Source organism: Amphiprion ocellaris, chromosome 7 (assembly GCF_022539595.1).
Source record: "Amphiprion ocellaris isolate individual 3 ecotype Okinawa chromosome 7, ASM2253959v1, whole genome shotgun sequence".
Taxonomy (NCBI): Eukaryota; Metazoa; Chordata; class Actinopteri; family Pomacentridae; genus Amphiprion; species Amphiprion ocellaris.
The window spans coordinates 9,303,222-9,317,098 of NC_072772.1; the positions used below are offsets into that span (position 1 = coordinate 9,303,222).

A 13,877-nucleotide genomic window follows, 5' to 3' on the forward strand; every position below is an offset into this window, starting at 1 on the left:
AACTTCAAATTCTGCATATTTTGTACTTTTACTGACACTGTGCATTTCAAAACCACAGAAAAAGTTGTACAATGAAAAGGAAAAAAACACTATACAATTGCATTTTTTTCAGTGCATTGGTAAAATGAGAAGCCTAATTTTTTATAATTTTTTTTGCTTGAAAGCCATTTCGAAATTGTTTTTTACACTGTTGAAACATTTCTTGTATGAAAAAGGTGCAGTATTAAAGTTTGTTGACTGATAAAGTCACTTGTTCAAGGTCTAATCATGAGAGGACTATGGAGAAAGAGGGAGGATGACAGTGATTTAAAGCACCAAACCAACACTATACTCATAGTTCAAGTCATCTAACCAGCTAGAAACTACAATTCAAAACATCCACCAAGGATCTTTTAGTGTGAATTGTGGCTGCTCTCCACTTACGTAAATCATGATCACCATACAGACCTATCAAGATATGAGGCTGTGTGTGTTTGGTGGGGCATTGTGCATTAAAGAGGTGTGTCAGCATTTACTCTGTACAAGTGGTACAGTTGATATTGCTCAAGCCAGTCGGATGTCTGCTGCTTGGTCCAAAGAGAAGTGAAAGAGTCAAGGGCTGTTTGCCTATCGGTCTTTATTAGCCACAAAGGAAGTGGTGCGTCAGCTTTCTTCTGTCTGTTCATAGTACTCCTGTGTGCACAGACCCACCTGTCCTTGAAAAGGAACATAGGGAAACAGACTGCAATGCCCCTGTCACCTGAAAGCTCACTTTAAAACAGAATGTATGATGCACTATTAAAACTGTTTTAAACAAGAACCCTCCGTCAGCATCTTTGTAATTTGGAGATTAAATTTGTGTTTGCGTAACACTGTGACCACACAAGTTGCACAACAGAAATGAGAACCAAGCAGCACATATTTAGATGTGCACTATACAAATTTTGTTTCAGGCCAGGATTTCGCTTTAATATAACAAATTTAGTTATTCCGATATTTTTTACTGTCCAGGCTACAAAGAGTCACACTCCTTTCGTCTACGACAGGGGTGTCGAACTCAAATAGACAGTGGGCCAGTCGCGCGCCAACATTGATATTTATTGAAAAAATCTTCCTCCAAATATAATAATGAACCTATACAATATACAGTCAGAGCGCTGGCTCTGGGGCCAGAGTTTGACATCTATGGTCTAGCTGTATTAATGATTGAGGATCTGACTTGCACTGTTGTGCTGTCACTTTGGTTTTAAAAGCACTTGAAAGAAAATGTCACTCACATTTTCACACTGATCCGTGCAGAGCTGTACACCGCATGCAGAGACATATTTTTCCTCTGTACAACTCAAATCCCAGAGAGCAACTGTTCAGTGTTTATCAGATTTACCCAAAAAGGAAACATAATTAAATTCTGAAAAAAGACCACACAAGACAATCTTCCTTTTATAGGAAAATTTTAATAGTTATTCAATGTTCTACATTTTACAGTAAATATACAATTACAAACTTGGCTTAGTTATAGTACTAAGATCACTAACTGATCTTTAAAAAAAAAAACCCTCAACAACAACGAAAATAAAACAGAAAAAAAAAATTTAAAAACAGATTTACACTTCATATCACAAGCCTGACGCAGGTCCTTCACTCCGGACCAAATAGCTAACATACAATTCACTTCTCTCAACGCTGAACAGACGTTGGGCTTCAGTTTCAAACACAACCTTACGGTAACAGATATACCATAGCATGTGCAAACTGGGTACCAAACTAAAACTTCCAAAGATGGGGTTGTTCCTAATACTCGACCCGGGAGGGATGTGAGTATGTAATTTTTTTTTTGGAAGACAAGGAATTTCCACTTTTTGCATCACATTTAGTGTCAAATTAAACTAAGAGATCTCTGACAAATTGAAATTAAAAAAGCTGCAGCAGAACATCAAAGACATTTAAGAGCCTACTATACGCTGTGATAGTAGTGTTTTAATTTATACTCGGGAAAAACTAAGACTTTGCAACTGCAAGGCAAAAAAAGAAGACGGGGGAGAGGGGAAAATGGAAGGAGAGGAAGAGAGGTGTTATGAATGCTCTTGGTCACGTTTTCACTGTCAAAGTGAAAAGGCTCAAAATTGAAATACACTGGGGGGGAAAAAACTAACAAAAAATCCTCATGAAGGTTTGGAAATGTTACGGACGACAAGATGATGGAAGAATAGTAGAAGACTCATGATTAAGATAGCTTTGCACACCACCACCCCTCCCTCTCTCTCTCTCCCCCCGAACACAACGAAGTGTTCGACCGTCCATTTTCACGTAAGTGCAAATTGAAACAAATGAGAGGCAAGGAATGGAGTGAATTGAGGAAGCAGTTTCACCCTGAAAAACAAGCCCACTCTGTAGGACTTGTTTTTACCTTCAGCTATCTCTAATGCTCTGTGGGTCTGCCTCTCTGTTGAGCCTCTATTAAAACAGAATTACAGTTTAAGAGCATTGGTCCCCAGCCCAGAGAACTCCTCCTCTAAAAACAACAAATAAGACCTTATGTGGAGTCTTGTTTTTGTTGCTGAAAATGACATTTCTGAGAATGTCTGAATAAAATGACTTCAATTTGGAAAAGACTATGACTCCCAAATATCTCAGTGCTCAAAATGCGACGTTCAATTGCAATTATGGTTGAGTGACATGGAAAAATAACTAACTTATCATGTTGGCTCAAAGCCTTGAACCACAGCGATGCCACTTCCAGACTTTGTCACTGGTGACATCTAGTGTTTAAAAAAAGGTTTGGTGGAATATAAAATACAGCAGATTACTGTAACAACACCAATTTAATGACTATCATATAGTTCAATATGACTGCTGCGTAGACGGGGTGGTGAGGGATGCAAAGGTTGGACTGAAAACACAAAAACGGCAAAAAAACAAAAACATTCCGTGTGAGAGTTAAAATAACCGATAAGAGTGGAAAAGGGAGGAAACAGTACAATATGATTGGACATCCTTTTGCATCCCTGAATGTGACAAATCTAAATGTCGGAAGGGATGCAAAACGGCTTCCAAAGGGCACAAAGTGAAAATAGGATAAACACAGAGGATACAGTAAGATAAAAGTCTGACAGGCAATATGCATCAACAACGTGAGAAACAGGACAGCAATAGGAAAACACAGATTCACAGGAAGCTAGACATAACAAGGACTCAGAATTCACCAGTTAATTAGGAGAAGAAACTAATATTTACTGAACGACAATTGGTGAAATATGGCACAGAACAAAGGGCATGGAGGCTGAGGGTTTTCAAGACATCATTCAATACATCTTTGCACCTACAGAACGGAAACGGACAAGGAAGATGGCTGTCAGAGGCGTCACGGCAGCCTTTTTCAGTCAAGGAAAAAAAATGGCATCCATTTCGGTTCTGTCGTTCATCCTCTACCTCCCTCAACGTCTGCAAATTCAGGCGACAATCATAAAAACGTGGGAAGTAGGTGACAATAAATTCCACAAGTCCTAACTGTATGTATTTACAGACCTTGTGTTAACTCCTCCCCCCTTAGTGACAGATATGTAGAGGACAGAGATGCAGAAGAAGAGGTAAGAAAAAAAAATCTTAAAAGCACAAACAGTAGCTGCCACACTGATGCAACCATGCTTAGCTAGAAATACATTACTGTACCACTTGCTGTATAAATATACTGCATGTTTTTTTTTTAAACTTAGAAATCCAATGCTATAGTGAAATACACCTGAATATTATGCATACCCAATATGCTCAATTGACCAGAGGGAGAGAAGAGAGAAATAAAATTTAATTGAAAAATACTGACAAAAGTAGTGGTTGGTTAAATAAATCCTAATGCAGAGTAACATTACTGCTGTCGCAAGAAAATCCAGTTTGCGTATTTTTTTCAGTTTTACTGGCTTAAATGTACATATACAAGATCCTTACGTGGTGGGAACCCTTTCTGACTCCTAAGCCAATAACAACCATTTGATATTGTCTAAAACACAAGAGTCATTTAAAAATAGGGTTAAAATATAGGCGGTTTTCATCCGACAGCGGCATTATGCAATATTTTCTTGAGAATTAACCTACTAGTGTACAAACATCTGGACTAAGTATACCTCAAACACTCGACCTTATTGTTTTATTTTAATTATGATATAAATTGCTTTTTCCTCCGTCTTGCACTACAAAGCCTAGGTACCTGTTACTTAGCATTAAATTATAGTAGTATAGTCAAGTTTCTTTTTTTTTTTTTGATCTTACGTTGTGCAATACTTCCTCACAATGTTATTCAATACCCAAAATTTTGATATGTTCTACTTTTCTTAGCAGTAACTGTAATAATTATTGAATGGAGGCTGCATACAGAGCCTTGAATCCATATTTAGAGATTACAACAATAAGCTATTGTTTTTAAAAAAATCAATTCAAAACGCTGATAAAATAATTACTGTATTTTAACAGTTGGAGGCATTCCCTCTTATTTTATTGCAATATCAAACCACTTCATCCACATACCCGCGCAGTAAATGCTTGTGTTATACCAATCTGTACTCTACAGATCTTGAAGTTGTGAATTCAGTCTTGTTTTTTTTGTTTTTTGTTTTTTGTAAATCCTGAAAAATGCCACAGGCCTCACCTAAATATTAAATCCCACCACCACTCTCTAGCTACCACCTCATACCCCCAATTTCTTTAGCCGAGGACCAATAAACAAAGACTCAGAATGAGCTTGATTAATATGGATCACCATACTGTGAATTTAAATGCATCTGCATATGGAAACATAATGCAACAATGAAAACATGCTCACATCATCAGAAGGTTGTAATGTGCATGACATCTAAAGAAATGGACTAGTCTGAATCCTAGCCATTCATTAGCACATTTATGTATTTAACTGGTCCGTTATTAACTGAAAACTCAATATTCTTGGTTTCTCATTGATGGGGTGTTTGGTTATCAGTCCTCTCCTGGAAAAAGGACAGAGGAGGAGACGATAATCACAGCGAGAAAAATCAACGTACAATACATACAGTGCAAAAATAGCTGTCCGTTTGTGCAGTCTCTTGCAGGTGAGCTGTCACAAACTCAAATGTCTTGTACCTTGAAGTGAAATGACAGACTGTGAATATGTCATCTCCTCCTCCTTACTTGCTGTCTGCTCTCCTCTCCTGCTGCCAACACAATCCCTTTAAACTCCTTCTCTGCTGGCTGTGTCTGCCATGCACACCCCCAGAAATCCATGTCATGTGTGTGTGTGTGTGTTTGCTCGTTTGTTTGTGTATGTGTGTGTTCATCAGTTAACTACATAACTGGAGGTACTGTACAGTAAGTGCCACTAAGTGATAGTGTGTTTTCCAACACCACAGGAGCCCCTGTGTGCATTGTGTGTGTGTGTGTGTGTGTGTTTGTAGATGAGTGAGAAAGTGTGCGTGACCACCCATGCTGTCGACACGGTTAGTATAAAGATTTTTACATTTTTCTAAATGCACTGACCTACGCTAACCACATGAAAAAGCTGACATGACCCAAACAACCCCGAAATGTTCTCTAGCTAGGTTAAGTTTTGATAGTGTTACAACATACTAGCCTGCATAGTATGTAGCATGAAGTAGGTGATGTTTTTTTAGTGTACTAGGTACAATGCTAATGCGGACAACGTGGGACGCGCAGTACGACGTGTGATGGCGAGTTAGTGCTCATAGCACTGACAAAGCACTCGCATGGAGACGTAACAATAGGGATGACGGACTGACTACTGCCGGACAGACAGCTAAGCGCTGGAAGACGACTGAGATTGAACTGAAAATGAAACAAACTGGTTAAGAAAGGATGAAGAGGAAGGAAGAACAAAGCTCTACTGGTTAAGTTAAAGTAATTCAGCTGAATGTGGTTAAAAGAAACATTCAAAAAATTTACAACAACCCGAAAAACAAAAATCCTAATTATGTTAAAACCCTGTGCTGATATCTAGTCGTTAGAAAATTTGGCAGCATAAGTCAATAAGTCTTTGTAGTGACTGATGGAGATGATAATGAAGAATAAGTGCCCAATATTTTCCAGCCAACTGAGCAGCAGCAGGCAGGACCACACACACCAGCACAACACAGAAACAGGAGCGACCGACACCCGTGATTGGTCAAGAGTCCTTCTGGAGTTCCAATGACAGACACAGCAAAAGAAAATGAAGAAATAAAATAAAATAACCATACAAAATAAGGTAATGACTGGTTGGCAAATGAACAGAGAAAAAAAAACAAAAAAATAAAAGCAGCTTTTGTAAAAACGTTAGAGAATGTCGCATAATAACATTAACAATAATAGTAAAGTGGCTGTTGCACTTTAGTTTTGTTCTTGCAGACAGGTGCCGAGTTCCCATGGTTACCAATGGGAGCCCGTGTAAGATTTGAGCAGTTGCATACGATGGTGGACTCCAGATCTGGTGGGAAAGAAGAGCAGAGGCACACATTGGAGATTGATTTAAGGCTGCCTCAGGCCTCTGAGGAAAAGAGCGAAAAAGAAATGCGAGGCAGCACAGTTTGTTCAAGTCAAGAGAGGCAACAGGGGAACAAAAAGAGGAATGAAAAGGAGGAGAGGGAGGGGGTGGAGGAAACAGATGGAAGAGAGAGAGTTGTAGTAGGCAGGAACATGTCAAAGTGGAAGAAGCAAAGCGCGAGAGGGCAGACACTCACATGATGGGTGGGCTCTACCAGTGAGGCGGTACGTAGCTGTACCCAGGTGTCCCTTGGGGCCTGTAGGTTGGCACAGTAACTGGGTGCGCTCCGATCGGGGTGTGCTGGGGCGTTGTCAGCAGAGTCCCTGCACAAAGTTAATAACCCAGTGAATGGAAAATCTATTGTTTGGGTCCAACACCTCAACAAATGGCTAAAACCGCCCATCACAAGTCCCACAGTTTAAAACCCCTTCTTATCATAGCAACAAGTACTTCAGGCATGAATAAGCAGCAAAAAAATCCTACATTACCGTCAAAAGAGCACATTCAATACGTCAGTTGTAGTCCAATATGCCATTTCTGAAAACTGAAATGAATATTTGGAGTTCATGTCATCCTACCTGCACTCATGGCCATGGTTGTCCCAGCTACCATCCCCATGGCAGCCATGCCGTTGTTGCGAGGAGTAGGTACAGGGACGGGGGCTGGGTAAAGGGCTGTGGAGGGGATGCTGTTAGGCTGCACCACGGTGGTGTGGTGGATCACATGTGGCTGAGCCGCATACACTGGTTGGGTGTAGTAGGCTCCCTGGCAAAAAAAAAAAAAAAGAAAAAAAAAAAAGCAGAAAACACTCAGCAGATCAACAAGACTTTGGAGATGGACATCTTATCTGTTTGGCATTTTAAATCTCTCCTCCTTCTACTTCACTTTTCACCTAACTACAAAAGAACAGAACGATTGTGCTGTTGTTTTCTTATGAGGTGTAACTGAACTTCAAACCCATCAACTGCTTTATAACATGTTACAATGTGCTGAAATTTACCTTTAACTCGTGATTTTGGTTTTAATTTACACGTTGGGGACTCCTAGGTCCAACAATTACTGACAAACTTGATCTTCTGGGATTAATCATATAAAGAAATAACACCAAGCAACTAGCAGCGATTGCACTTAACAGAAGACTGAGTGTGCCTTGTTTTTATAGTGCGATGGATTCCTGAGCATACAAGTCTCTTTTCATTCCTCCTCTCTTCAGGCTAAACACTGTGACAAATTCTTTATCAAAGCAGCAGCCCTGCAGTCATTACAAATCTAATGTCATTTGAAAGAGAAATTCTGCAGAACAGAAGCTATCTCACACAAAGCGAAACAAATAGATGTTCGCTTTCCCCTTGTTCACTAACATTTGTTCAAAGCTGAAACCCAAGACAAAGACAGTTGCTCAGATGACAGACCATTTGGTGTCAACGGTGAAATGGTTTCATCTATAATTGTTTTTAACGCACAGTAAAATGACATAAACCAACCGGCAACACAAATGTATTTACTAACGTGACTAAATGGTGCTGGCAGAAAACAGGTGCAACAACAGAACTGATCAACATTTTGCGGCAGCAGACGAGTAACAAATGTCTCTCCAAAGTAATGCTGTCACCTTTAATATCCTTACCTGTGCGTATATGTTCTGCTGAGGGTAGGCACTGCGGATGGGGTACATAGCTGTTGGGTATGGGGTGGGGGTTGGGGTGTAAGGAGGGGGTGCTCCATTTGACTGAGTGGGGGGCACTTTGTATGGGGTTCCTGCTGCGGTATATCCTAAAAACAGAAGAAAAAACACAGGGAAAAAGAAAGAGAATGTAGAATTACACATTACAGCAATTACTTTTATGAATTGGTAAAGGATTTGCTGTTTTCTTAAACTTTTTTTTCCAGGCTCTTTGCTGGCAGTATAACAAGTTGTACATATAACACAGGCTTTTTTTTTTTTAACATTTTGAGTCAATATGGGGTATTTTATTGGCAAATAATTGCTTGTTTATATATGTCGAGCAAACGTAATACAGCATTAGCATATATTTTGAGATATACGCCCTATGTTCATGCTTCTTTTAGCTTACCACTCAATAGTCAACTTGCTAAGGGCTGTAGGAAGTTATTACAGGCCAACAAGAACCGTCCCCTATCTAGATGAATGAATGAGAGCTACAACTCCAATGTCGGCGGTCACCTGGACATAAAAGCTGCATGTGAATAGTCAAATCTGATTAAAAACTGCTAAAAATTTCGGTGACTTTGCCATAAAATAAAGCTTAAAAAGAATTTTCCTCCACAGGTTACACTTTTCGCATCAGAGTAACAACATGATCAGCTGAAAATTTACCAGTTCAGTTGTTACAATGACTGGCTTTTTGGTTGGAGAGACATTAGTCATACAACCACCATTCTTTACATTACAGAATTCTCCCACAGATATTTGTTCAGGATGCTTTAAGCGGAGAGTCTCTCTCTTATAATTTACCTTGTTTTACTCCTCAGTTTCTGCATGGAATATTTAGCCACTTAGCTGCTAAATGTTTAACTAATACCAAATCGACAACTGCCATTTGATAACGGACAAGCACAGATTATAGAGGTTTTCTTTCCCTCACATAAAACAATTACCTGCTGTGTCTTAAAACAATGCTGATGAGAGGAGAGGGAACTAAAACGTTAAAAGTGCAGATGGTAAAGCCAAAACAATGAGCATTAAGACACTGAAACACTCTGGGGAGCTGAGGGGAACTGCAGAGTCAGGTGATAATTATCTTTGACTTTGTCACTACAAACAGCTTCTCTCGTGCACCAGTAGACATGTGATCAGCAGTTACTATAAGAGACCTATTCTAGCTGATTTAAGTTTCGACAATCCATCATGGCGCTACAGTTTGAAAAGATTGCTCTGGACCGATCATCAGTTAGATGTCATAAATTGACAAAAACCATCATCTAACTAGTTTTATGAATAATTCTACGCTCATGTAAATGAGCCCCAAACATCATAAGGACTGTGTGCAGTCAACACCACCCAAATGAGTCTAGTCATAGTAATTTAGCACTGGTCCCCATATCTTATTATTTGCATTTCCTACATAATCCACCAGATGGGGACTGGTGCTGTTTTTTGATGGGATGTGAATCTCAAAACAGTATATAGCCAAGGGTCTGTGTATCTTAAAATGCCTTGTTTAGTCAGCTCAAGCATGAGCTCTGAAGGTAGCATCTTTGCACTGTATACTATACAGAACATATACGCTGTGTAGTCTATGTTTCGCCGTACATGTAGTTTTTCAAGGATTACATTTAGTAAAGCACTAACCATCAACCACAATAGGACTTAAACATACCACACTACATGATATCCACCTTTAACTGACACTACGTCACTGTCTGAAAAGCATGAGGTCAGGGACAGTAAAGGCATCTGGTTCAGACCACTGCATGCGTGCTCTGCTCTCTGGGGTGCAGTACCTCTGAACAGCCACCTGGAGGAGCCTGAAGGTCAAACATGCTACTAGCTAGTTGCTGCTGTGTCGCTTATGAAAGCGCTTTTCTCACACAAGGACAAGGGAACAAAGAGATGCTGGAGCTGCTCTGTGTCTAAAAGTCTGTGTGTGTCTGTGTGTGCGTTCATACTCTCACACTCATTCTTTCCTCTAACATGCATGCAGGGCATTAAAGGACAATGGTGTGTGACAATTGCACAAAAGCCCTGCTGATACTAAACAAGTTTGTCTTTTCAATGGTCTTGAGAAATAATGACCAAGACAGGTTTTTAATCAGACCATAGCTGGCTTGTCTGGTGTTTTTTTTTCTTGTCTGGGACACAAAATCCAAAACATTTTAATTTCTTCCTACTGTTCTTCCACTGTTACGTGCGCAGGAAGAAATTTGCAGTCAAACAGCAACAGCTTCAATAATGAGGTTCAGGTTTCAGTTGGAACAAAGCGGGGCGAGCCAACGCATACCTGATATTTTGTTAGACTTCCAAAAGATAAAACCAAATGCTGGGAGGAGACGAGTGGAGGAGGCTTCAAAAGCAGCACAGATGAAACCTACAACCCCCTCCTGCCTTGGTAAGGTGCTCAAAATTCAAAAGAATAGGAAGCAATTAAAGTAGCTATTTGTCCACCTGCTAAGGAAATGCAATTAATACTTTTCAAAACCACATGAATGTTTTCTAAAAGATTCTTCATTCATTTTGAAGCATTCACCAGTTCTCTAAAGGCTTTGAAGGATTTTATGCAAGTTTTTATTACTGATATAAAACATAACAGCCTTCCTCTCTGTAACATCTTAGAACCGTCTTTGAAGTCAACAATGCATGTGTTCAAAGTATCAATTAAGAAAAACATCTTGTTGACAGTACAAAAATAATAACACTACTTTAACATTGACCATTCTCTTTCTTTCTTCTCCCTCATATTGCTGAAGCACATTTAATTATATGCTTTATTCAGTGTTTGCTGGTCTGATCAAAAGATGTTTATTATATTAAACTGTTGTTTAAATTGTTCATTATTGAGTCAGCCTGTCTTGGCTTTCTTCCTCTTTTGCACACATTTAGATTTTCATTGTGTTGCTGTATAATTCATTTATTGCATCGGCAATGATCACAAGATTCAGCATTTGATATTCGCAGTGTGCTGGACAATAACTAGTAAAGTCATGCTTTCAAATAACATCATAAAAATCCATTTGAGAGCGGCTTTAGGAATATTTATAGAGTAAAAATTACATGAATAATGGTCAAAGATCATCTGTAGGTCAGACGGACATCATGAAGTGTTGATTCCAAGCTAATGATTCTGTATATGCTCAAATAGCAACATTCATGGACAATTTAGAAAGTATTTACCCAATCTGAACTACATACGTCTATACAGACAGCATATCTGGAAAGCACTGAGACAACTGTACTCCCATCTGCTGTGGGGACCAGACCCTGAACCCCAGCAGAGTACATATCTGCTGCTATATAGCCACTGGCAGCTGTTACTGGCTTGCTTCCCACTCGCTCACCATTATTGCCCTTTAGGCTGATACCACCACTTAATCCATATTGCTTTGAAAGCACTAGAGCCTGTGTGGAGCTCTAAACAACGTTCTGACTGCATGAGCAATTGTAGCATTACTACAATTTTATCAGCAATGTTTGATTTACAACAAAACTGTAACCACACAGGACTCAGACAATTATTAAATATGTAGGGAAACAATATTTGCTTTAGGTTAAGTGTGCATAATAAACACATAGATTCAATGTATCACCACGCAGCGATACGGAGCAGTAGCAGTAATGGATCCTCTTGACATGAAATTAAAATTTCATCAGTGTGTAATTTATTCAACACATTAAGTGTGAGACCAGTCCCAACCTAAACACTGACTTTCATTTCACACCAACACATTACTCAACTGCTTTTCAAAGTGCAAACTGAATGATTATTCATCAGGAAGATTAACACATTTCTGAAAATTATTCAAGATGAATTGGTGGCACAGTTATAGGCTGTTAAGAGCTTGTTTGGGTTTTTCAAAAACACTCAGCTTGCAGTTTTTAAGTATCATTTCAGCATAATGGCAGCATTCACAACCACCGAACGAGGAACAGTCATCAGCTTTGGCCTCAAATCCATAACGGAGAATTTCTTCCCAAAGAAAGATCCAAAGGTCTGAAATTCAAGATCTAAAACTTTTCCTCAGAGTTTATAAAGCATGTTGAGAAATTCCTCACTGGCATGTTTTCCTTTTGAATTTCCATCTGTACCACTACAGGTTTGACCAGATGTTGTTTGCATTAATGTTGTCTATAGTTACTAGGCTCATGTATTGTGTTGCTTGCTGCTCAGTGGGAGTCGCACAATAATACACTCCCCGTTGACTTTATGTATTAATCATTCTTTATGTTCAGTCTATAAATTTTTTTATCATTGCATTTTATCTACTCAACTAAAAGCAGCCAGAATAAATCCACATATCTTGTAGCTACATGTGATAATGATTTGTCTGTGGAATCATCTGCATATACATGCGTGATATCTTCAGCAAGACTTCAAAGGATCCCATGCACACTCTTTTCTTAGAAAATGAGAAAACATCCCCCTAATTAACTCTGAAAATGAGTGTAGAGTGACAGCAATTTCTCCCAAGATATTACCTGGTTAAATACAAAGAAAGACATCAAATGATCATGTTTGTGTGTGTGTGTGTGTGTGTGTGTGTGTGTGTGTGTGTGTGTGTGTGTGTGTGTGTGTGTGTGTGTGTGTGTGTGTGTGTGTGTGTGTGTGTGTGTGTGTGTTTTAGAGCTTACCTGGTGGATACCCAGGACTGCCTGTTTGATAAAGGTTGGGTGTATAGGTTGGAGCTGTGGCAGGATACCCTCCTGGATAGCCTGCAAGACGTCACAGACGAGACAGAAAATATTAGAAACGATAGCTTAATGAGCAGAGAGGGCCACAGACACACACAACAAAGATTACCCCCCCTCCCGTGTCCCAAACCCACCCACTCAAACTCAAACACACATACACACAGGTAGGACAGTATTTGGTCTGAAGCAGGATGTGCACAGATGGCGCTCATTAAAAAAATGTCTGCACCAATAACACAGTCGGCTGAATGCGTCTTACATACACCAATTTGGCAGATGAGACACACCTGCCAATATGGTGTGGGAGGAGATAAATTCAGAAACATTAGCGATGCATGCAGACACGTGCCCGCACACACACTGCACAGACTCTTGTGCGTCACAAATTACGCGTTGCGCAAACAAAGCCAATTTGACCTGAGAAAAACCTTAGGCTGATAAAAGCCGCGGGTTCGACAGAGCGAGACAAAGGATGAGGAAAGGACGGAAAAAGCAGCAGAGTGAAGAATGTACGAGAGCGAAGTGCTGCTCACTTCTCACTGTTTGCTATTATTGGCAGACAGTCTCACAGATGATCTGTTCCGTAGCCTTGAGCCTTTGCTATATCTAGCTTTGGCTGCTGTAGGTTGTGCTACAGTCAGATGTAACAGGTCTAATAAGTATCTGCGTCTACACTGACGTACTCATCTGAGACGAGAAAAGATGTGCCTAACCTCTGTCAACACTTTGTCTTTATTATTTCCTGCCTTCCTTTGTTTAACATTCTCCATCTTATCTACACAACCTGGGTACCACAACCTGAATTTTGTAGTCTCAACTCTAAGGTACTAAGTGTTTCTTATTGAACAAGTAAGATGTTTGTTACCTACGTAAACATTCTCCTGTATTGCAGAACCCTTATATTGTTCGAGATAATAGAGGTAACAGAAAGGTTTCTCTCCTTTCTGAAACAGACTCTATTGATTCTTGAAAATTATGGACATGGCCTTGAGTCCCCTCTGGTGCCTATAATTTCCATAAGGTTTATTACTA

At 39.6% G+C, this 13,877-nt stretch overlaps 1 protein-coding gene across 3 annotated transcripts in view; it reads right to left on the reverse strand.

The window, feature by feature from the left end:
- Positions 1–1,413: 1,413 nt before the first annotated feature.
- fam168a (family with sequence similarity 168 member A) overlaps positions 1,414–13,877 on the reverse strand; it is a 30,862-nt gene continuing 18,398 nt past the window's right edge. For all 3 annotated transcript variants that reach the window (XM_023288929.3, XM_023288928.3, XM_055012141.1), the window contains 5 exons: positions 12,786–12,866; positions 8,106–8,251; positions 7,057–7,243; positions 6,675–6,801; positions 1,414–6,421 (listed from right to left, as the gene is read on the reverse strand). In XM_023288929.3, the coding sequence (XP_023144697.1) occupies positions 6,689–6,801; positions 7,057–7,243; positions 8,106–8,251; positions 12,786–12,866 (527 nt within the window). In that variant the 3' untranslated portion in view covers positions 1,414–6,421; positions 6,675–6,688. The remainder of the gene's footprint in view (positions 6,422–6,674; positions 6,802–7,056; positions 7,244–8,105; positions 8,252–12,785; positions 12,867–13,877) is intronic.